At 51.1% G+C, this 25722-nt stretch overlaps 1 protein-coding gene across 8 annotated transcripts in view; it reads right to left on the bottom strand.

Annotated features, from left to right (window-relative positions):
- Positions 1-25722, bottom strand: part of shot (dystonin-like protein short stop) — a 209469-nt gene that overhangs the window by 108217 nt on the left and 75530 nt on the right. For all 8 annotated transcript variants that reach the window (XR_013308990.1, XR_013308991.1, XM_077639200.1 and 5 more), the window contains exon 2: positions 6376-6437. Coding sequence is in view for 6 of the 8 variants with exons in the window: in XM_077639200.1 (XP_077495326.1) it covers positions 6376-6437 (62 nt within the window). In the remaining 2 variants the exon portion in view is untranslated. The remainder of the gene's footprint in view (positions 1-6375; positions 6438-25722) is intronic.

Raw genomic sequence — 25722 nt, 5'->3', positions numbered from 1 at the left:
ACGGCTGCAAGCTCACTTAGGACAAGGGAAGACGAGATCAACGACTGAGGTCTCTAGAATCGACAGCTCCATTGGGACCATGAGTCCCAATTACCCCTCCATGTAAGTCCATTGAAACACCACAGAACGACTCCAGTGCTGCTTCTGTGACTTTTCCTCTTTACGCGGCTAAGGGCACGTTGCCCAGTTCTGGCACGTCGGCGCAACCGCGCCGCGCTGAGCATGCAGTGACGTCACTAGAGCGCAACGCGCCAAGTTGAGCAGTCCCGGACACAGTGACATTACGCACGCTGTATCAGAGAAGGAGGAGAATAATAATACAAGAACAATGTTATATACTGACCACCAACAACAGCTGTCGCAGAATGCCGTGTCACCTTCCTGTGAATGCTTTATTTTTAATCAAACGGCCAAATGTACGAATCGGGTGGAGCGCGATTTACCGAATGTTGGAGATGCCGTGCAGTGTCACCCTACCCTTCTCCCTTCCTTATATCGCTCCCCTCTTCCTTTCCCTCCCTGCCCCATTTATTTCCGCTAGCCGCAGCTTTGGTGCTAGAAGCTTCGATAGCAGCAGACGCCGCAGCTAGCAACATCTTCCGTTTTATTTTGTTTTCAACAGACCACCAATAATAATTCAGGCCAATGGCGGCAGAAAAGCTCGTTATGGGAGAATAAAAATGCACAGTGGTTATCTCACGGGCGACACACAACAAAGAAGCGAGGGCAAGCGCACTTACCTTCCGCTGCTTCCATAAGGCAGCAAAGAAACGTGTGCGGAAAAGAGCAAACCGAGCGGTCAACGAGATATGTGAAAATACTAGAGAGAGAAAGAGAGCAGATAGAAGGCGGGCATGCTGGGTATAGGGCGTACATGCAGAGGGCGCCACCACGCCTAATGAATCTAATGGGGTTAGCGGCGCCATCTGTTACGAGCGCCGAGAAACAATCAATCGGGGCTGTCACGCCGATGATGCGCCGAGCGGCATGCCATTGAGACCGGGGGCTTGTGCCTCGAGGGCCACCAGTGAGGCACCACCCAAGCATTCAACGAGCATTACTTGTGTTATACAAGTAAAAGAAAATTTAAAAACGTGATCCTCCATGCGTCCTAGAAGAGGGAAATGTTTTAAGCAAACTTTCTGAAAACTTTTAGTTCCTTTAGCACAACAGACATTTTAAACACACACACTATCAAGCCCTACCACCGCTGCGGATAAACTGCAACAGACACAACATTAAAACCTACTTTCCGTCTAACCAACGCCAATGCCATGCACTGGTCAATCCGTCAAATGGAACACTTTTCAATCGATCCGCGATAAATGACTGTGACACGGCGGTTTGTGGCGTGGCAGCCCGCGAGCCCGTACTTTGGCAGCGCTTCAGACAGGTGGCGCCACCGGCATCTAACCCGTGATGTCTACGGAAAGAGGACAGACAGGACACTCACGGCGGGAGAGTGGCACGCGCTGCAAGGACTGCACACGTGCAAGCACGCGTACGTCTGCGCTCCGGAGGCAGCGTGTGGAAGAACAAGGAGCGCCACGCATTATCATCATCAGCAGCAGCACTGCGAAGCACAGTTTTTCTCTCGGCGACGGGGTCATCGTCCACCGATAGCCATACACACTCTCAAAAACAGCGAGCGACGCTGCATGGCACTATGCCTCGGTGTTTCCGTGTAATGCCGTGAAGCTGCCACTGCGTTAGAAAACTGTTCCCATGTGCGCGGAGAGATCTGTCCGCCTGAAGCCTCGTCTGCCAGGTGGCAAAGAGTAGATCCCCCTCTCAAAGGAAAGGGAGGAGAGGGAAGGGGCGTGGCGTGTACACGGTGATTGAAGGACTGAATCACGGCACCAAGATGTGAACCCGGCATCGGCTGCTCCGCTAGGGGGGAACACTAGTGCTTACGCATACTCCGCCGGTTCTATCGCACCTATCGGGTATATTTGTCTCAAGAACTGCTCGATGGGAGTTCCCACAAATATATGTTGGGCCGAAGCGAGCGCCGGCTCAAAACAACATCTCCTTCGAATGCCTGCAACAGCGCTAACAACGTAGCGCGTCTGCCGTGTAAGCGATGCGGAGCTAGTCGGTCCATGTTTCGTAAGTCCGGTCTGCGCAGTCATTCGTCCTTTGTGTCTACACTATTGCGCACAGATAAGCAGTTAACTACTTTTGTATTTTTTTCTTCGACTCATAGGGTAAACTTTGCATTTCCGTTAGCAGAAAGCATGCAGTGCCCGAAGTCTCTTAAAGCCTTGCTTTTTTCTTCTAAGGGAACGAACTTTCCTTCTACATAAATCTCCTCTCGCTTTTTTTTTTTTGAATGGAATACTACGTGTTTCCGCTGACGAGACAAAATAAGAAAGCTTTCGCGGCGTCCAGTCCGACAGAAGTTCACGTCTTGCACAGTCGGTGTCGCCCCACAAGTTTCCGGAAGGAAGGCAGCGTTGGCTCTTGATGCTGTTATCGAGCCAGTATAGCTTTAGGTGTGGCAGTGTTAAGACACACTCACTCGTCTACACGTCTGGTAACAGACACTGACTTACGCTTTCTTCGCTATTTCACGCCAAAAGGGATACTCATGCCCCGAAAAGAATCAACAGCGTATTAAAGCTTTGTATCTACGCTAGGACGTGCAGGCTGATGCTAAAATCTAAAGTCTGACACAAATGGGCTAAAACGGGGCAGAAACGCTGCGGGTGCCGTGTTTTTTTTTTTTTTCGCGGTGGTGGGGGAGTACAAGCCCACACATACGCGAGCGTCAGTCCGCAATTTCCTCTCTTCTTCTTGGCCAGGCCGCCATTTGCACCGTGCTTTCCGCACAGCATCTTTGTCGACTCGGCCAAGCCTCCAGCAGACGCACTTTTGCAGGGGCTCCACTTTGCAAAGCGCGCTGCATACTTTCTCCGCGCGTGGGGTTTCGGCGCACCCTTTGGCCTTGAGACCGCAAGGCACGGCTTCGCCCGCCCCGAAGCGGCTGCTGGAGGACGGCGGAGCCCACTTACGAAGGCGCGTCTACGGCCACAGCCAAGCAGACTGGACAGTTTGTCCGGACTGGAAACAGTGGAATAGCCAGCTTGTTCGGACAGGACACAGAAGCTCGTCAGAACTGGAAGCCGTGGAGTAGATTTAGACTCGGCCATAGTTCACACCCAAGCAGTGCAATATGCAACACATTAAGAGTGAAAACGGTGGACTAGATAGCTTTGGCTGAACTGGATGCACTGGACTAAATAGCTTTTGCCCGTGCAACTACGCAGTCTGGGCCGAAGTGCGTGCCAAACAACTGGGCTTAGCAGTGGTCACTGCGACAGGCCTGTGTACAGCAGGCAGCTCAGAGTTCCCGCCACGGTTTGTGAACCGAAAGGCGTGGCAGGCACGTTCACAAGCGAACTAATACCTCGGTGGACGTGACGCAGTCGCAAGAACGAGGCCACAGACGTGCACTATTCTGATAACTCGAGGGCTACCCGCGCTTATAGAAGCTGACTGACGGCACTAACAGCAACGTCTGCAACGGAGTCAGAAACGCTGGGACCACTAAGTGAAGCTACTGCTATTAGTCTGCAAAACATGTAAATCAGGTCGCTATCAGTACCTACCGAAGCTTACCAGACGAACACCAACATGCATGCACTACGGAATTTTGCACCCTTCGTGCGCTGATGAATGTACCACCTTAGACTATAGAGATTTAGCCTTGGTAAGTCTGCAGACCTCGAGTACCGGAAGAGCACAAAAAAAGTACGAGATGCCATACATATATTTGGCGCACACTCGCAGATACCGCTTTTCTATTGCGTGATTCAAGTCCGGAATCGCCCTACACGCGCTAGCTGACGTCACAACTAACGTACCTCTGCTCAACAGTCTCGTACAGAGACAGTGTCGCGGCGGAACTCACAACTGCACATGACGTCACAGGGGGGCCAACATATGTAAGTGCTGCCGAGCCAAGTCTGAGCTAGCATTTGTTGCTGCACAGGTGTACAGTGCGTGTCACTGCCAATACGCTTAGTGCTATATCTCAGCGGTATATGATTAACCCTACAATTCGAAGGCATTGAAAACGTACGGAAAAAAATGAACTGAAGGATTTAATTACCAACGGTCCTTGAATGCCTACATTTATTTAGCTAGAAAATCATGAATACAGCATAATGAAATTATATGCTAAATGTGATGACTGCGGAATGTCCTGGGACCATAAAACTGCTCGCCAATTACGCAAGCGCATATAGAAAAGCGTTGAAGGGTGGTGATCTGGGCTTGTTAATTCATCACAGAAGAGGAAATTTGCGGCGCAAAAAAACGCACGGACGACAGAACAAGCACAAGCGCTGTGTTGGGTTCTATATAGAAACTCAACTGCTCCATCACGCGTGCTTATGCAGCATTATACAACCACTGAAATTTTAGGCTGTTCTGTCGTTAGGGTTATAAGTTGTAAACGAATCCGCCTTTCGCCAGGCTTCCTGCAACGCTGCCAGCTAAAGTCCCGACCCTGCGTTGACAAATGTGCTGGAAAAAGCCGCTTCTGCAACTGAGTCCGCAAATCGTGTGGTTCTGCGAACAGCTATGAAAACCGTTCCCGTTTGCACACATGCATTCTGCAGCGCAGGTGATGCATTACGATGTTAGCGATGCGCAGAGACAATGCCGTTCCTGCGCCGAGCACGCGCTTCTACACGTGCAGACAAGCTGCGGCGGCCACGCCCTGTCTGTATTCGAACCACCGCGTTTCTCGCTAATTTGCCGCTTCCGCAAGACGAAGCCTAATTGGCCTCCCTCCCGCGATGCAAATGCGAGTGTTATTCAATTTCCGCTGCCTTTTATTCCGTCTCCGCCTGAAACACAAAAAGGCCGCCGGGCAGCATTCGGCCGCGCTCCTAATGACGTCGCTAAACACGCTCCCTCGTTCCGGCCGAGCGAGCACAGGGGACGGTGGAAGCATCCGTTAATCTACTATACAGCCCCCACCGTTGTTCGCAGAGTTGCTAAATCAGTCGCCGCGCTGTACCGCCCCTCTTCTCTCTGTGTGTCGTCGCCAACGATAAGGAAGCGAACTCGCTCAGGGCTGCCTCTTCTGCTGCATGCCTGTCGGACGCCTCCTCCGTTCGTCAGTTGCAGTTAGCGCCAACGGCACGTTGTTGAAAGTTAGGTTAGGTTTCGAGGGCATAGGCTCTCTTCCCGTACTATACTCTGTCCAACCTGCCACGGGGAACTGATCAACAAAATAATGTGATCATATAGCCAGACGATTATATGCGGTTACTCTGCAAACACTGAATCGGATCGGAATAGGCTACCGCAGATAACTAGCAATGGTATTCGCATACAAATTTGTTTCCCCCGACAACAGCGGTGGAGGCTGGAACAAAAGAACCTCACCTGGCTGAGTTCGGAGTCATTTTTACACGGCATGAAGCAACAACAAGCTTCTCTCGCAGCTTGACACTGAGTAGTAATGCATGTCCTTCTAGCAGAACAAACCCAAGCGCGTCAATGCAAAGCAAAATGCTTGGTTTGGTTTATGGGGGTTTGACGTCCCAAAGCGACTCAGGCCACGAGTGACGCCGCAGTGAAGGGCTCCGGGAATTTCGACCACATGGGGTTCTTTCACGTGCACTGACATCGCACAGCACACGGGCCTCTAGAATTTCGCCTCCATCGAAATTCGAACGCCGGGAGCGGCCGGGATCGAACCCGCGTCTTTCGGGCCGGCAGCCGAGCGCCATAACAACTGAGCCACAGCGACAAAATAGTTAAACAAAAGTGCAGGCGTGGAAGGAGGTACTGCGCGTTTTAAAGGCATCAATGGATGATTTCTCCGCTGTTTAGCACTGCTAATACCTTGTGATGTTTTTTTTTTCTCCCCTATGCATTTGCTCGCCCATTCCTGATTCGACTCGGTGGTGATCAGTACGGTCCTATAAACCAAAACGGGGTCACCGCCACGCGTCAACGTTAAGGCCGTGACGCAGCGTGTGCGTACGTGCGCGACGCCGTCTCGGCCTCCGCACAAGCGCGCGCGGCGATAAATAAGACAAACGCCGTCGGCCCGAGATGAGTGGGCTGTGCCCCCTTCCGAACAAGCAGAGGCACGGGGAGGAGAAGTAGTAGCAGTGGTAGTGGGGGGCATTCCTACACAGAGAAAGAATGAGCGAGAGCGTGCGAAGTAGACAGACCGCCCGCCGAGAGCGCAGGACGGACGAGAGAGAGAGAGAGAAACATATCATACTGACCTCCAGGAAGGTCCAGTGCTGCTTGCGAGAGAGAGAGAGATAGACAGACATGCATATAGAGAGGAGCGCCGTACAGCCACGCGCAGTCTATGGGGCACGGGGAGTCCTGTCGCCCACTCACCTTGATCAGATGCTTGTTGACCCACTTGGTGAAGGTCTTCTTCTGGATCGCGTCCCGTTCGTCTGGGGGGCAGAGAGAGAAAAAGAAGGAGCGCCGTCATCCTCGGCCCAGCAACACACGCACTCTCTTTACAGCATGCGCAAGGGGAGGAGGGGCGGATTAGAAGCTGCCCTCCTCGTCCGCCTCTCCTCACTCGACGGATACTTATGGCGCTACGCGGCCCCATTGAGACGGTGCCGTAGCCAAGCGTGCCGTGCCGTGGAGCGAGAGTGCGTACCGACACGACCCCCACTGGGCGCGCGGAAGCTGATCGAACTCCCGCGGTTAGACTCTCACAAGTGAGCACAACGGTGCCGTCGACGACAACTGGAGCGCACAAGAGCACGCCCCCCCTTCAGAAGACGGTGGTCGTCGGAGTCCTGAGGTACACCTCAGCGACACTGTCACTGCTTGAGTGAGAGTGCAAGGGGCGGCAGAGACCATGCAGTGGTATGATCAGTCCAACAGCGTCCGCCCTTATAAAAATGGTATATAGACAGTCTGTAGACTCTATTGCCTTCCTATAGGTATTTCTTTTTGTCTATTCATAGTATATAGTGTCTCTATATACAAAAGTCTATTAAAAGTGTATGGCTGTAATATATAGACTGTCTATATATAGTATTTGTATTGCCTGCAGACTATCCTCTAGGGTTTGTCTACAGACAGGCTATGCACTTTTTTAGCCAGAAGTCTATACACCGTCTAAAGAAATTTTTGTGATGGAGGACCCAAGGCGACAGCCGCGAATTGATATAAAAATTAACCATGGCAGTGCGACGAGCGAAACCGTGTCACTTTCAAAAACACTCAGTTCTTTTCCTTCACAAGTCTCCGTTTTCTTTTCTTTTTCTTAGATTTTGCAGTCAAGAAACAGTTAATGAAGAAATTCTGGAAGTCCGCTACTTTTTATTCGACCTTTTCAAAGACTGAATATCGCAGGATTAAAGGAGTATAGACACCCTACTTTTGGCTGCGTGTTTTTTTTTTTTTTGTAATGACGCGCAAGGCATTATTATACATAGATTACCACCTGGTACTCTCCTAGACCTGTAAATAATTTATAATCGCATTTCTTTTCCGCGCTGTTTAGGTTCCGGTTTCGACAGCCGAATGAGGACTGTGACGTCAACGTGTGCTTACAGGTAACGTGAGGCATGAAAAAAACTGCAATATAATCGCTGCTTCCAGAGTCGCTGTCATTCCGGCTCTTGAGGAAGGCTCGCTTCATCACTGCAGTAAATAAAACGATGAAGCAGCGATTATACGGACGTTTTTCCATGTCTCGCGTGACGCAAAAGCACTCTTTGACGTCACAGCCATCGTTCGGCTGTTGAAACCGAAACCGAGACAGCACGACAGAAACAATTAGATTATAAATTATTTAGCGGTCGCAGGCGATTATAACATGGTGATTCATGCGTAGTAGAGTTTTCCGCATCATTGTGAAGAAGAAAATATGCCACCAAAATTAGTTGTCTATACTCCTCTAAGATAAAAAAACACTCGTCCGCGCGCGCTCGATTTCAAGGGAGGAAATCGGCGACAAAGCAACGCCACGCCACAGCTTCCACGTCGAAAGTATTTCTGTGAAACCTACTGCAAGTACAGACCATGCTTGTTTCACTCTTTCATTTCTGTGCTCGACGGGACCAGGTCGAAAACAACGAGAAAGCCCCCAGCGCGGCTGCTACAGCAAGTGTGCACACACATATAAAAAAAAAGACAGCGGAGAGAATGCAGCGCCTGAGCAAACACTGATATGAGCAGAGCGCCCAAGCTTTTCCGTGAAAGACCGCGCATGGGCGCGAGCACAGAATAACGCGGGAAACGCACGGAGGGCAACGGTAGCAAAAAAATGCGCCGCTAATCAGGCAGCATTTTCTCCACCACCGCACCGAAGTGGCAGCAGCTGCTCTTCACGCCTGCCATCCCCGTTGGGTGTACTCCGCCTCGGTAGTTGGGTGCTCAGTGGCGGAGCCCGCCGAAAGGACTACGTCCACTGAGCGAATAGTGTGTGTCGGCGGGCGTGAACGCTCATTCTTTCTTTTCTATCTTTTTCTTGCACACACTAATCTTTTCTTCTATAAACGACGAGAAAGTACTCGCTGCACGGCCGCGCCAAAATGTTTTCTATTCACTGCACTCGTGCGCGTACGCTCGGGAGGCCTTATGAGGGGGAGTTTCAACACCGGAGAAGTTCGTCGCGAGTGCTTCGCAGCGTCGCCTACGCAAGTCGGTCGTCGCAGACAGCGCTATAGCTGAGCAGCGCAGCGAGGACAGACGTTCGCGCAAACACGGCACCTGAGGGACGTTCGCTCATTCAAGATGGCAGCGCGCAGCGAACCTCCGACGAGAGAAGCCGCACGCAACTTGCTACTCAACCATGCAACTTTGGCTGCTCAACCGACAGGAAACCGTACAGCAAATGTCATGAAGCAAGCCCAGTAGCCCAACATGAGCCCTCCTTCACTACAGGTTATAAAATATGAATCGGACTCATGGAACGGCCACCGGCCATTTCCTAGAAGTTTGGAGCAACATTCTCCACCACCATTTTTTTTTTTTTTAGGGAGACGCTCGTTAACATTTTCCGAAAATCTATGGGCCCAATCAACACGAAGGGCCTAGTTGTCAGCGCGCGCAAGAGATGGCGCTGTTGATGCCATGTTTCCCGGCTTTGCGGCATCGGCGTAAGAAGGAGCGCTTGTCCTTTGTCTTTCTTGCGTCCGGGTGTGTGTGTTTTTTTTTTCGCGCTTTTCGTTACACGTTGTCAAACATCCCGCACCCACATATTACTAAGTGTAGGGAAGAAAGGGGAGGGGGCGCGAAGCAGGTCCACCGCGCCACCTTAATTGGGCAGCATGCAGTGAAGTCACGCATGCTGACGTCACTCCAACGCGCCTCGCTGAATGGTACGAACGCAGTGACGTGACGAAGGAAAGCATGGCAACGTCACGCGGATTCTACCAGAGAAGACAAATAACAATGAACAAACAATATCACGTTCCACACCACAAAACAACTGTCGCTGAATCTCGCGTTACACGGTGGCAACGGTCCCGCGAGATCCTTCAGCGGCAGTTCGTGCGAATACTGCCACAGGCGCCCACAGAGGGTCAGAGGGTTGCGGCCAAGTGCTACACCAGGCGGGTGGCCAAGTCCTGCTCTGACGGGGGAGTGGGTTCTGGTCACCGAGATCAGGCCGCACCCCAGGCCTGGTGGAGAATTGCGCGGCACCGGGATTCGATCCCCGGTCCTCTTACACGCGAGGCGGACGCTCTACCTGTACGCCATCGCTGCGTCGTCGCTGCAACAGGCGTTACATACAGCTAGCCTCCGAGGTTTGGGCCATGCAATCAAATAACCGGAATCTTGACACAGGGGCAGTTTCCCAAGCGTCGTGATCAACGAGCTCCAAACCGGACACCCCTTTCTTTTTTTTTTTTCTGCCGCCTGCGAAACCTCCTAACGGTGCTCAGAGTGAGTCACGGCTCCGCGAGTGAACCTGTCCCATTTCGGAAACTCTTCTCTCGAGCAGCCGAGAGGCGGGCGCGCGCGTAGGCGAGACAGACACCTCGGCTTCTCCTCCGAGATCTGCAGCACCGAATTTATGCGACGGCGGCCAGGGCGGGTTCCACCGCGCACCTTTTGGGAACGAATCGCACGGCGCCTTCACGCAAACACCTCCTGTCGCGCGACAACAGGTGGCGCGGTGTCGCCGTTGATGGCTCACCGCTCAGCCGCCACTGAGGGAAGGAAGGGGTGGGCGGGCGGGCGCAGCGCATACAAGTCCCCAGTGTTTTTCCCCACCCGCGCAACGGAGTCACGCGAAAAGAAACAAGAAATAAATGAGAGGAGGAGGAGGCAGTGTCGCCGTGGCGGTGGTGGTGCGACAAGATAAATTACGAGAACGCGCGCGGCTCCCTGCCGCCGCGATTGCGAAAGCACACGCATACTACGTATGCCTTCCAACTTGCCCCCAGGCGCGCCGCGGTCGAGTCAAGGCTTGGTCGCACGAAGCCACGTTCTTGTAGTCTGGCTTCCTCCTCCGTGTTTCCCTTAATTCGCTACGCTCGCGTCCCATTGTTTACATACAGCGAATTGTTCGCATTTTCTCCTTTCCCGCCATGTTACGGCAACTCCGTGGCCAGTTCTTATCATGTATGCAAATCAGAGCTTCTTTTGCATTTTTTTTATTGCCGCTTACGGCCGTTCCAGAACCAGGGAGAATTTTGTGCGAACGTGCACACATTCCTTACCGCACTGGACGTGGACAGATATTCTTTGGGAGGGGAAATCGGCGCCTTCGGCTAAACCACTCACCTCGATCTTGTGTTTCGTTGACAGCCAATCACGTACAATGATTTTCAGTGCAACCTTGCAGCCTTCCGTATTTTTTTTTTTGCTACCTGTAGTGAAAACGCGGGATTTCGAAACAGTTATACCGCAGTTCAGCCGCTCGTATACTACTGTGCCGTAAAAATCGGGAACTGTGGATACGGTGGAAAATCAGGGGTACTTCATTTATTGCTTCATTTCTTAATTAATACATCTAATTGCACACTCACTTAGCCTACATCAGCAGGCATACTAGACCAGGTGACAACACACAGAAGGTCTCCCATTAACCAAGTCGAACGAACGTGCCTCATGGCTTAGGGGCAGCGTTTCTGGCTTGCAACCGAAAGGCCCTGGGTTCGATTCCTAACTAACCACTCCAATTTTCCTTCCAGCGCAATTAGTTAACTCCACTTCCCCGCATATCATGACATTTGAGTCATGCTGCGACCTCGTAATCCCAATTTAACTCCGGTTTTAATCATATCCACTCCACAGCTCAATGTGTAAGGTCAAGGCCTTTTCGACCAATCGGGATTTCCTCGACATGACAGCGCCAAAAACTACGGCGGCTTCATTAAACACCGTCGATAAACAGCGCTGTGTTCTGGGCTGCCCAGCTGAAGTCATCGCGACAACGGTCCCGCAAATTCCTATGCTGCTCCTCTCCCTTTGGAGCGACCGCGGCATTGCGCACGTGAGCGCAAATTGCGCTCAGATTTCGACTTCGGCAGGTCGGCGACAGAAGTGATAGAAATCAAAAGCGGATATCCGAAGAACGCAAAAACAACTCCCTTCGCTGCCAAAGAGGATGGATGCTTGCGCAAGAAGAATTAGCACGCAGCAAACGCGGCTGCTGTACAGCCAGGCGAGAGCGGAGGTGCAGAATGCAAATGACACGAGACGGGGCTCTTGTTGTTGCGCTTGATCATTCCTTGCCACGGATGCTTGAAATTCACAGACAGGAAAGAAGAAGAAGAGCACAGTTCACGAGCCAACTGGTTTCGATTCAATTACTAATGCACAACACACGAGTCCGATTGTGGAGCGAATACAGACGACGAAAAAGTGCCGACGGTCGACGCTAGATGGCGCCACGGTACCCACGGCAAACGGGCATTTGCTACCGTAGCTCCAAGGTGGAGGTCACCGGTCATGCCGGATAAAACCGGCGGCAGCAGAGGATCTTCGGCTTCCGAAAGAGCATACACGGGCGCGGTGTGACCGGGCAAAAAGCTACACGAACTTGGGCGTACTTACATGCGGCATCGGCGTTTTTGTAGTTACGTACCATGTGCGGTGCGCGCGGTATTAGGAAGCTAAGCCCCTCTCCTTTTCCGAGCAGAACAGCCAACTTCAACTTTAGTTGAATGGCAGCCGTCCTAACGCATGCTTTCACGCAGTCGTACGCAATTCGTTTTGCTGCATAAGTGTTGTTGCCGCGACGACAAAAAATGCGATTACATCACAACCGTTCCTCACGTGACTGCGCGGAGCCCCAATGAGCGCGTTCCATTATTCACTCCAGGAAAAATTCTCGGCGCGAGCTGTTCGGTGCTTCGCTTATGAAATGAGCGCTGCAGGTCGAGAGAGGAGGATTAAACGCGACGCTAGAGAAATGGTGCTCGCAAAGAAGGCAATGGCACGTTGTGTTCAGGCATATAAATCAAAGTTACCGAGCAGCAGCGCTTGAAAAGACATGGGACGGTGAACGACGTGGACTCGCATAGCGCTGTGTGAAGTCATCTCGTTCACTGCCGCTAGTATTTCGATGCGCTGCAACTCGGTAATACGAAGCAGCAAGCCCGAGTGCCGGCGCTAGATAATGAAATCAAACTTCCCTACTAAGTGTCCCCCCCCCCTCCTACGAGAGGAGGAGAGGGCCAATGTACAGTGCAAACCCGATTCCACGAGACCGACGGTGATTGCCACCGTCGCAGAACAACACAAAAGCGTCGCAAGCTGCAGACATTCCCTGGCAACGAGGTTGTTTTGCACAGCGGGCAGTTTTGCAAGCAAGGGCGTTGCGGCAGTCCTCGCAGCTTCCTCGTCCCAACTAATCTCCTCGGGAGGTCGGCGCCACTTCACGATGGGCACACACGGTATTCGGCAACGCACCAAAACCGGCAACAAGCTCTCTATATCCTCCTCACTTTAGGAAAGCTTCGTAAATCTGGGTTCGGTGGGCAATGTTTGTTCGCAAGAGCCATCGGGGAAAGCATAATTTGTTCGTAGAGTTAAAAAAAAATCCCAATACCGAGTTTCGTAACAGGTCGGCTTCAATCGCTGTTTCTGTCTAGAAGAAGCAGCCAAGCGTCATGAACCGAACATCGTATAACAGGCCATGCGGTCAATATATGTCCCTCCAATGTGAAATCGAACAATCAGTTTGCACGAAAAGGTTTTTTTTTTTTTATTACTCTACTAAAGTTGAGAAACGGCTTACCTCGCACGCCAAAAGCTAAACCAGATAGAAAGTAAGACAGATGTGTCCTTTTCGCATATAATTATGGCGCAATCGTTAGTTGAATGCTCTTGCTTCGTTCCCTCTGAGGTTGGAGGGGGGACCTCCCTCACAAAAATTTCCTTCAGTCTATAGACTTTCTGTCTATAAAGTCTATAGACTCTCTGTAGACAAAACATGAATAACAGTCTATAGGCAATACAAATCCTGTAGACAGTCTATAGACAATCTAGACATGCAGTCATACACTTTTAGTAGACTTTCGTCTACAGACAGTCTATAGACTATGATTAGACAAAAAGAATTATCTATAGGAAGGCAACGGAGTCTATAAGAAGTCTATAGATTGTTGTCCATACACCGTTTTTGTAAGGGCTTTACGCATGTACCCTGTTCGCGCAACAAGGTATGCGACGCGGCTGAGCACACTCGAGAGCTGCATGGCTCCTGTTACGAGCGGCCTTCGGAAGGCTAGTTCGTTAACCGCTGCGCTGCTCCAGTTGCGCAACGAGTGAGAGGACGTGTGGACATACCACACGGGCTCTGCGCACGGCATCCTCATGGGCCACGCGAGCTTGCCTTTTCTTACGGGGGAATCGGCGGATTCTGATGCCACGCGCACAAGGCGGACACTTACATCATTTCACATTCGTTTCTCCTTTACGGACCTCTCTTTAAATTTCCTCACACAACAACTGAGAAGCCCCTTATGCCTAAATGGCACGGGCCGGGACGCTCCATCTCCAATTACTTTTGAAGCGAAAAGCTCCAGTACGCTAGATAAAGCAGTCGTCGCGTAGGCCAGAGAATGACCTTGAACGACCTTCCTGAGCCCAACGTTACGTTAACCGCGTATGACCATAAGTGGTACAGTTATGGTGTCTAACCCTTGATCCACGACCATGACACATGACTTCTAGTTGGCCTTTCACATTCGATTTCCTTCGGGTTGACCTTTGACCTTGAGAACATCTGATGGGGTGATGTGAAGCCACGTGATGACATCCGATGGGGGTGTCGTAAGAGCATGTGATACACCGTCATAGCCACGTGGTAATGTGTGTATATATAGAAGGGCTGTCGCGAGCGTGTAGCGGAGCTTCCATGGACGAGCCTCAGACGCTTAGCAAGCGTCCTTGCTTTTCGCTGAATTCCAGGGTTTGCCAAGTTACGCCACTGCCAGTTTTTTTTTAATGAAGACCCACCGTAGTGAAACAAAGAAGCCACTACGCTATTATCTAATAACGGGCAAACACAACGAACACACACTACCTGCAACTGTTTCCAGCCGCACACGAAGGAAACAACGTTAATCATCACATTACAAAAGACTTTTCAACTTTAAATGGACGAAATCAAATCGGAAGGGGGCTCTTCTTTGACCATTACATACGTATACAATAAACTTTCTTCACTATTCCGTTAAACTCTGACAAACATTGCATTGTGTTGCTGCACCACTCCCGGTCTTTTACCTCGCTGCATTTTGGGTAACTTATACCGCTTAAGAAATGAAAACGCATTTTATACAGCACAAACACCCCTAGTTTAATTTGCCACCCGGTAAGTATATTTTTCTGTTAGCCAGCGTGCCTGCATTCTTCAATGGTTGCAAAATAAAAGACAGTTTTCTGACAATGCGGGGACGACACTTCGCACAATTACGAATCTGTCAGCTTCGGAGAAAACCTGACAAGCCGTCACGCGCTACATCGAAGAATGGCAAGACAAATGCCGTACACAAAAGTCGCCCGAGTGATTCGAATCGATATCTGTTCGATCATTTCAAGCCCAACAGCAAGGTGTCAGCAAACTTCCCGAGGCTTCGAGAAACTCGTAAAGGTGTCTCTATATATCCGATTCGGTGGATACGCTGCGCGAGCTGGAAGCCTCTGCTACACGTTCCGAAATAAAAAAAAAAGCAGAAAGAAAGGAAGTACCAAACTCCGTACACAAAAAAAAAAAATTCAGGGGACACTCAAGCTCCGCCTTAGGGGCATGACGCGATAGAGTTAACAAGTGTCACTTCAACTGCCTGGGGTAATCTTTGCGTGTCATTTCGCAGACACGGACATTGTTATTTATCACATTGTATTAATATTCTAAATTGGTTACTACAAAATATTAAAGGCCTTTTTTTAACTAAGTCGAACAAATGTTCCTCGGTGGTCGAGGGGTTGCGCGCGACCGGCTCACGACCCCAGGGACAGCGGTTCGAGTCCCGACTCTCTTGTCAGCGCAATTGCTTTTTTTCTGTCATCAGGGGCACAATGTAATGGTGGTGGAATGACGTCACGACACTGAGGACCAATGAGGAATTGCGTAGCGACGTCATCACTGCTCCACACCGCGAGGTGACGTGGTTGTGACGTCCGACTCCCTCTGCCAATCCGATTTTCTAGCCACAACGCCAACTACTACCACGACGACAGATTCTCCGCTGGACGGGGCCATTACAACGCCATCGCGTTAAAAATGGGGCCGAGAAGGATCCCACCCGTTTACGCAAACGCGCGCAATCGGCAGGAAAAACACCGGCGCGCGCGAAGCAGAGGCTACGCATGCCTCTATACACGGCACGGGCGGACAATAACAAAATAAGTTGAAAAAGAGAGAAATCCATCCCCGGAGCGTGCGCCGTCGCTGACAGCTGTCGCGGGGGCGTCAAGCTCAAGGCGACACTCGAACAAGCGCGAAACATATTTGCGCCCAAACTGTCACACACACAGCGGCGTCCCTGTACCGGCGCTGCCGACACTTGCAAGTATACAAAAGATGCAGCATTTCTGCAGCGGCACCGTGTACGTAAGACCGCTTTCTCTTTGAGCCATGTCACTGCTATGCAGGAATGGCAATGCGCCCTTGAGACTGAGGATAACTCCCTCCAATCTGTGCGCTCACCTCGCCTCACCCTCACTTGTGAATGCCCTTTTCCGCTTAACCCATCTTTCCATCGTCACCAACCAACAACGTACCCTCCTGGGACTGCACAACAAACATTTTATGCGCGTTTATAATGGTGCGTAAGACGTACGGTATAATACATATACAAGGAACACTGCGTGGTATTCGCCTACGACCGCTAGATAATTTATTATCGAATTTCTTCCTTCACCTGCTACCGTTTGAACAGCCTAGCGATGGCTACGACGTCAAGTGTCGATACAAAACAAATTTAATCACTGCCTCATCATTATAATTCACTACAGGGCTAAAACCATGCCTGCCTCAAGCGCCGGAATCACAACGAGTGAAGGAACAGCCAGCACACTGCAGTCTCCTTCATGCCTCACGTGACCTACAATGACCTTCGAAGTCATAGCTATCGCTAGGCTGTTGAAACTGAAACAGGTTGGAGAAGTAATTCAATTACACATTACTAAGCGGTCGTAGGCGAATAGGTGCTAACTGGTGAGCCGTGTACACTGTCTGACGCATCACTAAAAAGAAGCAATCATGCAACCAAAATTTGGTGTCTACACTCCTTTAACAGAAAAAAAGATTCCACGGCTCTTTCTGGCGGTGGTCATGATTGTTCGGCAGCTATAGGCGCAATTGCTGCTCACAAATCTGGATTTGCGCTCCTCTTTTCCAGCCTCTAGATTCAAACCAGTGTGGTCAAGACAGAAAACGACTCCGTGACCACCGTTTTAAAGCGAATGGCGTTGTGGCCTGGCCTCAGGGATCTGTCACACACAAAAAAAAAAAAAATTCCGGGAAAAACGGCGGGTGGTGGCGACACCTGTATTTCGTCATTTGACCTTTGCTAGCTACAAACGCCCCGTTCAGCGAAAGTATGTCTTTGTGATTAGAATGCGTTAATCTGCTCATGCAGATCAGCTCCAGAATGTACTCACAGTCACTTTAATGAACCGCGCCAATCGCGCCGCCTCATGCTTCTCGCAGGCGAGCGTTTGAATCCCTCCCGCCAAAAACTGTACCAATAAGTACAACATTGTCCGCAAGGCAGTGCAACTACACCACTGCCAGCTGACTCACAAATAGCGGTCCCAGAGTGAATGAAACACAGGCTTTGTCTTTTGTTTTCCGGCCAAACTGATTAGCATTTGCGACGGCTCTTATCTCCGACAGATTTCGCAGTGCATGACAATTTCCGCCCGAGTTTTCACGTTCTAAATCACTAACGGCAACCACCTCCTGACGCATGTGCAGAGATATGCATCACTCCGGCATATGACACATGACAGGCACGCCGCTAGAGGCGTCTGCAAGGTCTGCGCTAAATAAGCACAACCGACAGTCTTGTCACGCTGGCGGAAATGAATACCGAGATTTACAGCAAATACTTGGTCGAAGTCGACCTGCGCTAAATTTAGCTCGACGTTAATACGACGCCACCGCATATCGAAATCACCGTCGAGAAGTACACGGACTCGTTTAACCAAGTCTGGCCAATATTTTTTTTTCTTTCCGTCTCATCAACTTTCCCGCACCTGAGAGCCCTCTCCCCTAACTTTACCGGAGGGAAATAAAGAGAAATCAACGATTTAGGAACCACAGGTTGCATTAAGGCACATTTACTACATCATTTATAACGAAGAATGATGCATATATGAAAATGCGCTCAAACGAACGTTCTGCGGGGGCTGGAGACGCCGCCATTAAGTGAAAAAGCAAAGGACGAAAACCGAGGCACAGGCAGAAAGCAGCAGCATAAGCGCCACTAGAAACAAATTCTGAGTATCGTCTACATGATTATTTTGCATCTTCGCAGCGGGAAAGTGCGTTCGCCCTGAGGAATAACCTTCCTTTAGAGAGGCCACAGATTGGGCGCCACAGAAATAAATATTAGCGAAGAAAAAAAAAGCCCACACAGCCCAGCAGTGCGCGGACAAAACAGAGTCGTGAAAGGTGTCGCCACTGAAATGAAAAAAAAAAAAAAAAACTGGCCACAAATGTTCGAGCGAAACTTTCTCCCGCGAGCCAGTTTCGTGTACGACACAGCGTTCGCACAGTGCAGCCAACCTTACAGAGCAAGGCCGCTCCCATTATATGCTACGAAAGCCGCCCATCGAATGCAATGCAGCTTTCTTCCGCCTCAGAAGAGCTAACAGCAGCGACATGTCGTTTAGGGCGTAGCTGCGCGAAGGAAAAGATGCCTGAACTCCTACACGTGCTCAAAGTAGGCGCTGCAGGGAGCAGGCTTCCCTGCACGGCACGGACTGGCCTACCCGAAGAGGTCAGTTTAGTCGCACGTGCTTCTTCCTTAATAATTGCTCCTTAGTTAAATTCCACAGCTGCAACGTTCTTACTGACGAGAGAGGTGACAGAAAAATTCCCAAGGATACCCCGACAAACGCCGACCTGCGATTAATTAACGGGTCTTTACGGGCCCAAGAGCTATATATACTATCTCTCTGCTTCGCAATATCACCTATAAATTGCGGTCGGCCAGAGATGTTCGTTCACTGAGCTCTCGGTGCATTCGGCCTCCTCCGAAACGGGTCCGCTGGTATCGAACCAGCAACCTCATCGCGTTCTTCGGCAGGCAGGTCGTCGCAAGCGTTGGAAGCCACCGCAGTGCGTGTGACGCTGCCGAAACAACATAAAAACCACGGAATTACAAAAAAAAGAACGGTCGAACAAATGCGACGAAGCAAAACAAATGGCCTGTACTCCGACGAAGTGTGTCGGCCCCGTGATCCGGTCGCTTACATTTAGTGTGCCAGCCCTCAGGCTTGTAATCTCTCTAAAAAAAAAAAAAAGACGTTGTCTTTTTGAGTCTAGAAGACAGCTCCGCTCCTGGGTTTCGAACCCGCTGCGGCGACAGCACAGCGGGACAGCACAGTGCTCTCAGAGCACTGTGCTGTCCCCCCCTTCCCTCCTTAGAAAAAAAAATTGTTTTTTGTGCAAAGCAAAATGGCGCAGTATCTGTCACACATCTCGGCGGACACCTGAACCGCGCCGAAAGGAAAGGGATAAAGGAGGGACTGAGAGAAGAAAGGAAAAAAGAGATGCCGTAGTGGAGGGCTCCGGAATAATTTCGACCACCTGGGGACCTTTAACGTGCACACTGACATCGCAGAGCACACGGGCGCCTTGGCGTTTCGCCCCCATCCAAACGCGGCCGCCGCAGTCGGGTTCGCACCCGGGAACTCCGGATCAGTATAGGCGAGCGCTTTAACCACTGAGCCAACGCGGCGGGTGAAAGCCTGAACTTGCAAATCTAGTCTCCAACCGAAAGCGAAACGAGGCGAAGCGTGGCAGCGCACACACTTCGCATCCGGCCAAGTACCTAAGCTAAATCGGCTGTAATTTTTTCCCTTCCGTTTTGTTTGCGCTGCGGTTGCCTCCGTGAATGGCACGCGTTTTTCGCCCGCCTGACGCACCAGGACTTCACAACCAACCGAGTCTCAAGGCCGCCACCAGATGCGCGAGAAAGTCATAAATAGCGGAGAAGGCTGCTTCTCTATATACTCAGAAAAGCAGACGCGCCGGTGATGGGAAGAAAAAAGATAGAAAGAAGGGAAAGCTCTCTTCGCTAGACTATTTCTTTTTCTGCCTCAACAGCTACACATAGGGCGCTTATAGGCATTTTTCTGAGAACTGAGCAGGAAGCGAAGCAGCTGCCGGGAGAACTTGCGTCGCAGAAGGCACCTCACTCCGGCCGACCCCCGTGGTCGGGTACGAGCTGAGTATGCACTCTGGGCATTGGTATGTGCACTGTTTCGCGCATTGGCCTGCCACGCGTATTCGAGTAATAAGGACGCCGAATCTCTGCGGAGACACGCTCAACGGCAAGTTCAGCCCATGGAGGGTCAATCCCGCAGAAAACGAGTACATTTTCACTGTGTAAGTGCCCCTGCTGCATAGTGGGGCTTGGTGCGGAATTAATGCATCTAAGTCTCGGTAGATGATTGATCCGAAATTAGGGGCGTCAGGAGACTGTCGCGCCACCTGCAACATTCAAATGAACTGCCAGTTTGCTTTATACACGAAAAGAGTGAGAAAAAAAAAGCACGGCGCCACGGATAGTTGACTGCGCTGCTCATAGGTGGCGCATCCTAAGGGGAACTAAGACGGGTTCCGGGAACAAAGGCGTTTAGAGGAGGAACTGTTCTCACTGACGCAGTTTGTCGGAAATGCAGAAGAGGACCACAGGCCCCTCAGGCTGGCATTTCTGAATACCACGGGAGCATACGACAGCGTAATTCGAGAGGATTTGTGGGACATACCGGACGCATTAGATGTGAAAGATTGAATAACTAATCATACAAAAGATAATGGGACAAAAATAACAGAACCTACAGAGATGCAGCGGGGGCTTAGCCAAGGATACCCTGTGTCATCTTTGTTATTCATGTTGTACCGACAAGGATCAGAGGCCAAACAAGAGAAACACGGACTTGGCTTCAACCTTTCTTTTTTAAGCACGGAAAACGGATTAAGTCCTGACCAGGACCGATGCACGCGGATGATATCGTACTAATGGCTGACAACAAGGACGATTTGCAGAGATTGATAGAAGTCTGCGATACAGAGGGGGATAGGTCTAAAGTCTAGCAACGAAACATCTGCAGGCACGACTTTCAATGACAAGCGCGGCGAACAAAGCACACAGGAGGTCACGTTAGAGGAAGTGAATAAGTACAAGTATCTTGGGGTAGAGGGGCCTGAGGAGGACAAGGATGCAGACGAAATCAGCACTGGGAGCATGCAGAATGTACTAGGAGGAGGTTGCCAAAGAAAATATCTGCGACAATTCTAGGGAGAGCGCTTTGTTGTTTCAGGCCAGGACGGGAGTACTGTGAACTAAGACGTACAAGAGATGGACATTACATGCGATGCGTGTGGAGAGGAGAAGGGAACGTCTGAACACTGGAAAAATTTCCGTAGAGGGCTTCAACCAACAGTTCAGAGCAAAGGGGCTAATGCATGTAAAAGACGGAGCACGAAAAATAGACTTTAAACGGCTAGCAATAACGGTATCCGATTGGCGGCTAAAATCGAGGCAAGAGAGAAACTTCATCAGCAGGGGGTCTAGGAATGGCTCGAACTAAAGCCAAGAGAGGCATTCCCCCTCCACGGTTTAAGTACAGAACATATCACACGCCACCGCTCGCTCCCGTCCGTCCGTCCGCCCTTACACAAATCTGGACAGTTCAAAGTTGCGTAACTCGAACGAATAGCGGATCTCTGACCACAACGTGCGCTACAGTTCTCGCACCAAGAGAAGGCAGAGGAAGGCGTAAGTGGTGCCATGGGCAGCAGAAGTGGCACAGCCAGAGCTGCGTGACTGCGACATGCTCGCATCACTCAGAGACGCAACACACGCCGACCACCACCGCCGAGAGTCGCCCGAAGCGACAGAACCGCAGACGGCGCCCTCGAGGAAAAACTCAACGTCGTCAGAGGACGCCGGGTGACGCACCGATTGCAGCGTCGGCGTCTACTCTTTCTGGCCGCGAGCGTAGCATGCACACACGTACGCCGTCAGATGCTCTTAGCCGACGTTTTTTTTTTTCTTTCGTCTTTTTCATACAATTTCGAGTTCTAAAGCGAAAGAAGAAAAAAAGACAAGCATCTTCGCACACGACACACATACGAGCGCCGTCGGAGCAGGGCATTGCACAGGTGCCCGCAAGCGGCCCCGATAAAGCTGATGGGAATTCCGATTCTCACCGAGGCGGAGCCCCACTCGCACTACGAAGCAGCACGCAGAGTGAATGAGATATGTATTAAAAGGAAAAAGAAAAGCGGATGGTGAATCAGACGTAGCGACAGCTTTATCAGCGCGACCTGTGGTTATCGCCGCGGGGCGACCCCATTAAGCATGTACCGCGTAGCGCGGTGGTCGGCCCCAAGAATGCAACGTGAGCACGAAGACTTACGCGGTCAGTTCAGATGCCTGGACCTTTCGTGCGATGGTGACGAAAAGGACACTAACAGGCCAGCAAGGGCCTCGTACGGGGCAAGGGAATTCCACTATAGCCACTCTACGCCAATAGCAGTCGTGCATGCCAGGCAACTTGAATTACACAATGTTCACTCCAAGAACTGCTTGTGAAAACGCCTCTTCTGACAACCTCCCGGGACACGGCAGTGGAATGTCTGTCAGTGCAATTTAACAACGAAAATCGCCGGAGATTTAGTGCCCCAATATAAGCTATTTCTTGGCTACTTAAACAACGAGTGGTTCTATCCAGTGAGCGCTGTCACAATCCACTTCGTTTTCATTCTCTTGAGGTGCACTCGATGCGAGCATTCTTCGCGCTGTGGGTAACGAGGGGAAAGCGGCCCGATTCGCGCGCGTTTAATGAAGGCCCCGTCAACCAATAATTAGCACTCACAATGCAACCGACCCACATAAGCACAGCGGAAGAGGAGGAGACTCGGGAAACTCCACAATGTTATCCACACTGTACACTTCCCATGCAGTACACAGTCAAAAGTTCAAACGCAGCAAACGACACCTCAATCATGGTCAGGACTTCAAATCGCGATACCCTAAGCGTCTGAACAAAACCGGCGACTAAGCGGGTCTCGGAAGGACTAAGGTGCCTCCAATCGTCCGGCCCGACTGGTTCTCCATAGCTTTTGCACGAATCGTAATGAGACGAAAATACAAAGAACACAAAGGCAAACAACGGTGCCTTAACGATGCGCGCAGCTTGCTCGTGTGCCGGTGACGCAACGCGCGGCTGACTTCATTAAGCTATCTTAAACAGCGTGCGCCCGCTTTGTTCGCCCTTTGTTCCGCAACGGCCATTACGGGCGCCGGCAGGTTCGCAACGTTTATGCGCGTCCTCCTCGACTCAGTGTGTTGCGGCTTTCGCTTTGCGCACGGCGTAACGCGATTCCTTTTTCTTCTGCACGCAATCTGCGCAGAAGAAAAGAGAGCTCTGTTCGAAATGCAAACACGAGCTATCGTTTGATCGGCCGTGCAGATGAAGTTATTGCACGTATAAACAGATATCCATCTAGCAATATCAAGTGGCAGCACTAAAATGCGTCACCACACCGATATGCCTCGTCTAATTGGCTTTTAATTTACCGGGCGCCAGTACACAAGAAGAAAGGACAATATGCTGCAGTAAAGGTACAAAAATAAAACACCAGCAGGTGCAGCACACGGCCGGGAACGTTGGCATAAGATGACGCACTATAGAAGAGAAACTATACATGTTGCGGTTAGGACATGATAATACCGTTGTAAGATTTTGCAAAAAAGATGAAGCGCGAAAAGACAGCGCACAAGAAAGAAAGACAACAACATGCAACCCCCCTAGCGCGTATTACCAGTGTAGTAAAGTTACGGAGCAAACGACACCAGAAGTATGCGAGACAGTAGAGCGTTGACGTCTGTCGCACCCATATTTTTCTCCCGTCTCGGTGGCTGCTGTGACAGTGCTATTTCTATATTTAAAAGGTATCCATTATAGGAGGTGAGGAGAGAAGAGACGCAGCTATATCTACACGAGATTTTGACATCAAAGGCGTTTGAAAGGCACCGAGTCTCGAGCACAAGACGTCATCATTCGCCGCTAAATGTCACACAAACGTCACCGCAATGCGCAGGTGCTCAATGCTTCCGCGTACTACCGTGACGTCCGTGGCGTCGCTTTTCAATTAGGAGGTCGTCGGTCGCAAGTGCTCTCGGCAGCAGCGGATATTGACAAACGATGAAAAAACACCGCGTCAAACGACTACCTATCGGCTCCGACATTTCCTCACCAGGGTCCAGCTGAAGTTTGACCCCGGACGCGCATTATGCAGCAGTCTCACCGACCCTTCACAACGGCAGCTCGTTAGCCAAGCAACGAGTAATAACCAGAGCGGTGGCCAGAAGTGACGACCAGTGGAATGCCAAGCTGCTGTTCCAGAAAACATCGTCTCCGGGAGAACAGAGTCCGACACGGCGCCCTTTGGAACGCCGCTATCGGCAGGGCAAGGCGACGCCGGACGCCTGTCGAGCCGTGACCGCGAGTTACACAGATGGCCCCGATCTCGCCGCCGGCCTTGAACTGCTCGGCAATCCAGCACGTCTGTTCCCGACGACCGATTGACAAGAGAAGCGAGCGGCCCTGCCTCCGCGTTTAGAACGCGCTCCGGACACAGGTATCGGGGCAGGAGACTGAACAGCACATCAGATAAATTGCGATGACAAGATCGTGACACGATTAAGGCATCATTACGACGGGAAACAATGCAAAGTAAATTAACTGCGCTGCAGAGAAAATTGCGGTGAGATGGGAATCGAACCCACGGCACTTGGGTCACGAGTCAACGCCACCTCTAAGGCCATCGAGGCACGTTACTTGTTTAAAGGGAGGCCTTGCGTGTCCTGCCGTGAAATTAAAAAAAAAACAATAAAACACAGGGTCCGCGCCTGCGAAGTTATATGTTCGGTACATCCCACCGAGTGTCTACGGCCGTCGGACAAGGAAGAGTCGGCCCTGACATATTCAGCATATTTATGAATGTTCAGCATATTCGCGAAAATGCTTCCCGGACTAGTTTTCCCAAATTACAAGTTTAAAATATCCCGTTTGAGTTACGCGATCTTCGCTACTGGCGGCCGCCAGATGACGGCAGTTGCTGAATGGCATTCCGAATCTACACACCAGACGACACGCTTTGTAAAGACTTCAGCATGGGAACACCGCGGCGTCCGAGCGCACCCGTCTTAATTGTCGCGCTGCATCGCGGAATTTTGACCACGATCGAATGAATGCGCACCGCCCCAGTCCGAGCGCCGCTAGAGTGCCCCGCAAAGTCGTTGCCATGGTTACGGGCACTACACTTCCCCGTAGAGCTGCTTCCCCGTAGAGCTGCTTCGAGGTTTCGGCGGCTGCGTTTTTATGGAGGAAAAACGCTAAGGCGCCCGTGTGCTGTGCGATGTCAGTGCACGTTAAAGATCCCAGGTGGTCGAAATTATTCCGGAGCCCTCCACTACGGGACCTCATTCTTCCTTTCTTCTTTCACTCCCTCCTTTATCCTTCCCGTACGGCGCGGTTCAGGTGTCCACGATATATGAGACAGATACTGCTCCATTTCCTTTGCCCCAGAACCAATTATTATTATTATTATTCCGCGTACGAGGCAGCCGCATCCTCAGCCCACTGGGCCACCGCTGCACGCGGTAGACCTCCACTAGACTCCAACCTGAGCTGTAGGATGAATGCGCACACGACGGAAAAGCCCCGCGGCAGACACATCCGCGCCGAGGCGTCGGGTCTGCAAACACACACGGACGCTCGCGATGACGCCCCCCCTGTCTGCAAACATCGGAGGCATCTTCCTCTCCCACGACCACGCTAAGGAGTTACGAGTGGAATACGCAGGAACCGGCGAACAACGAAACGGAGACTCCCGCAACAATCAGAAGAGCTAGTGACGGGTGCGTTGAAGACCGCCCCTCCATCCCTTCTATCGCTCCAACTATGCTACGAGTCCGTGGACTACAAGGCGCCAACGGACTCGCCGGAAAGGGGTCCTAGGCAAAAGTTTTCGGTCCGGACGCCATACGACGCTGGTGTCGT

The sequence above is a fragment of the Amblyomma americanum genome, chromosome 10 (assembly GCF_052857255.1).
Source record: "Amblyomma americanum isolate KBUSLIRL-KWMA chromosome 10, ASM5285725v1, whole genome shotgun sequence".
Classification (NCBI taxonomy): Eukaryota; Metazoa; Arthropoda; class Arachnida; order Ixodida; family Ixodidae; genus Amblyomma; species Amblyomma americanum.
This window is presented reverse-complemented; position numbering and strand designations above follow the sequence as displayed.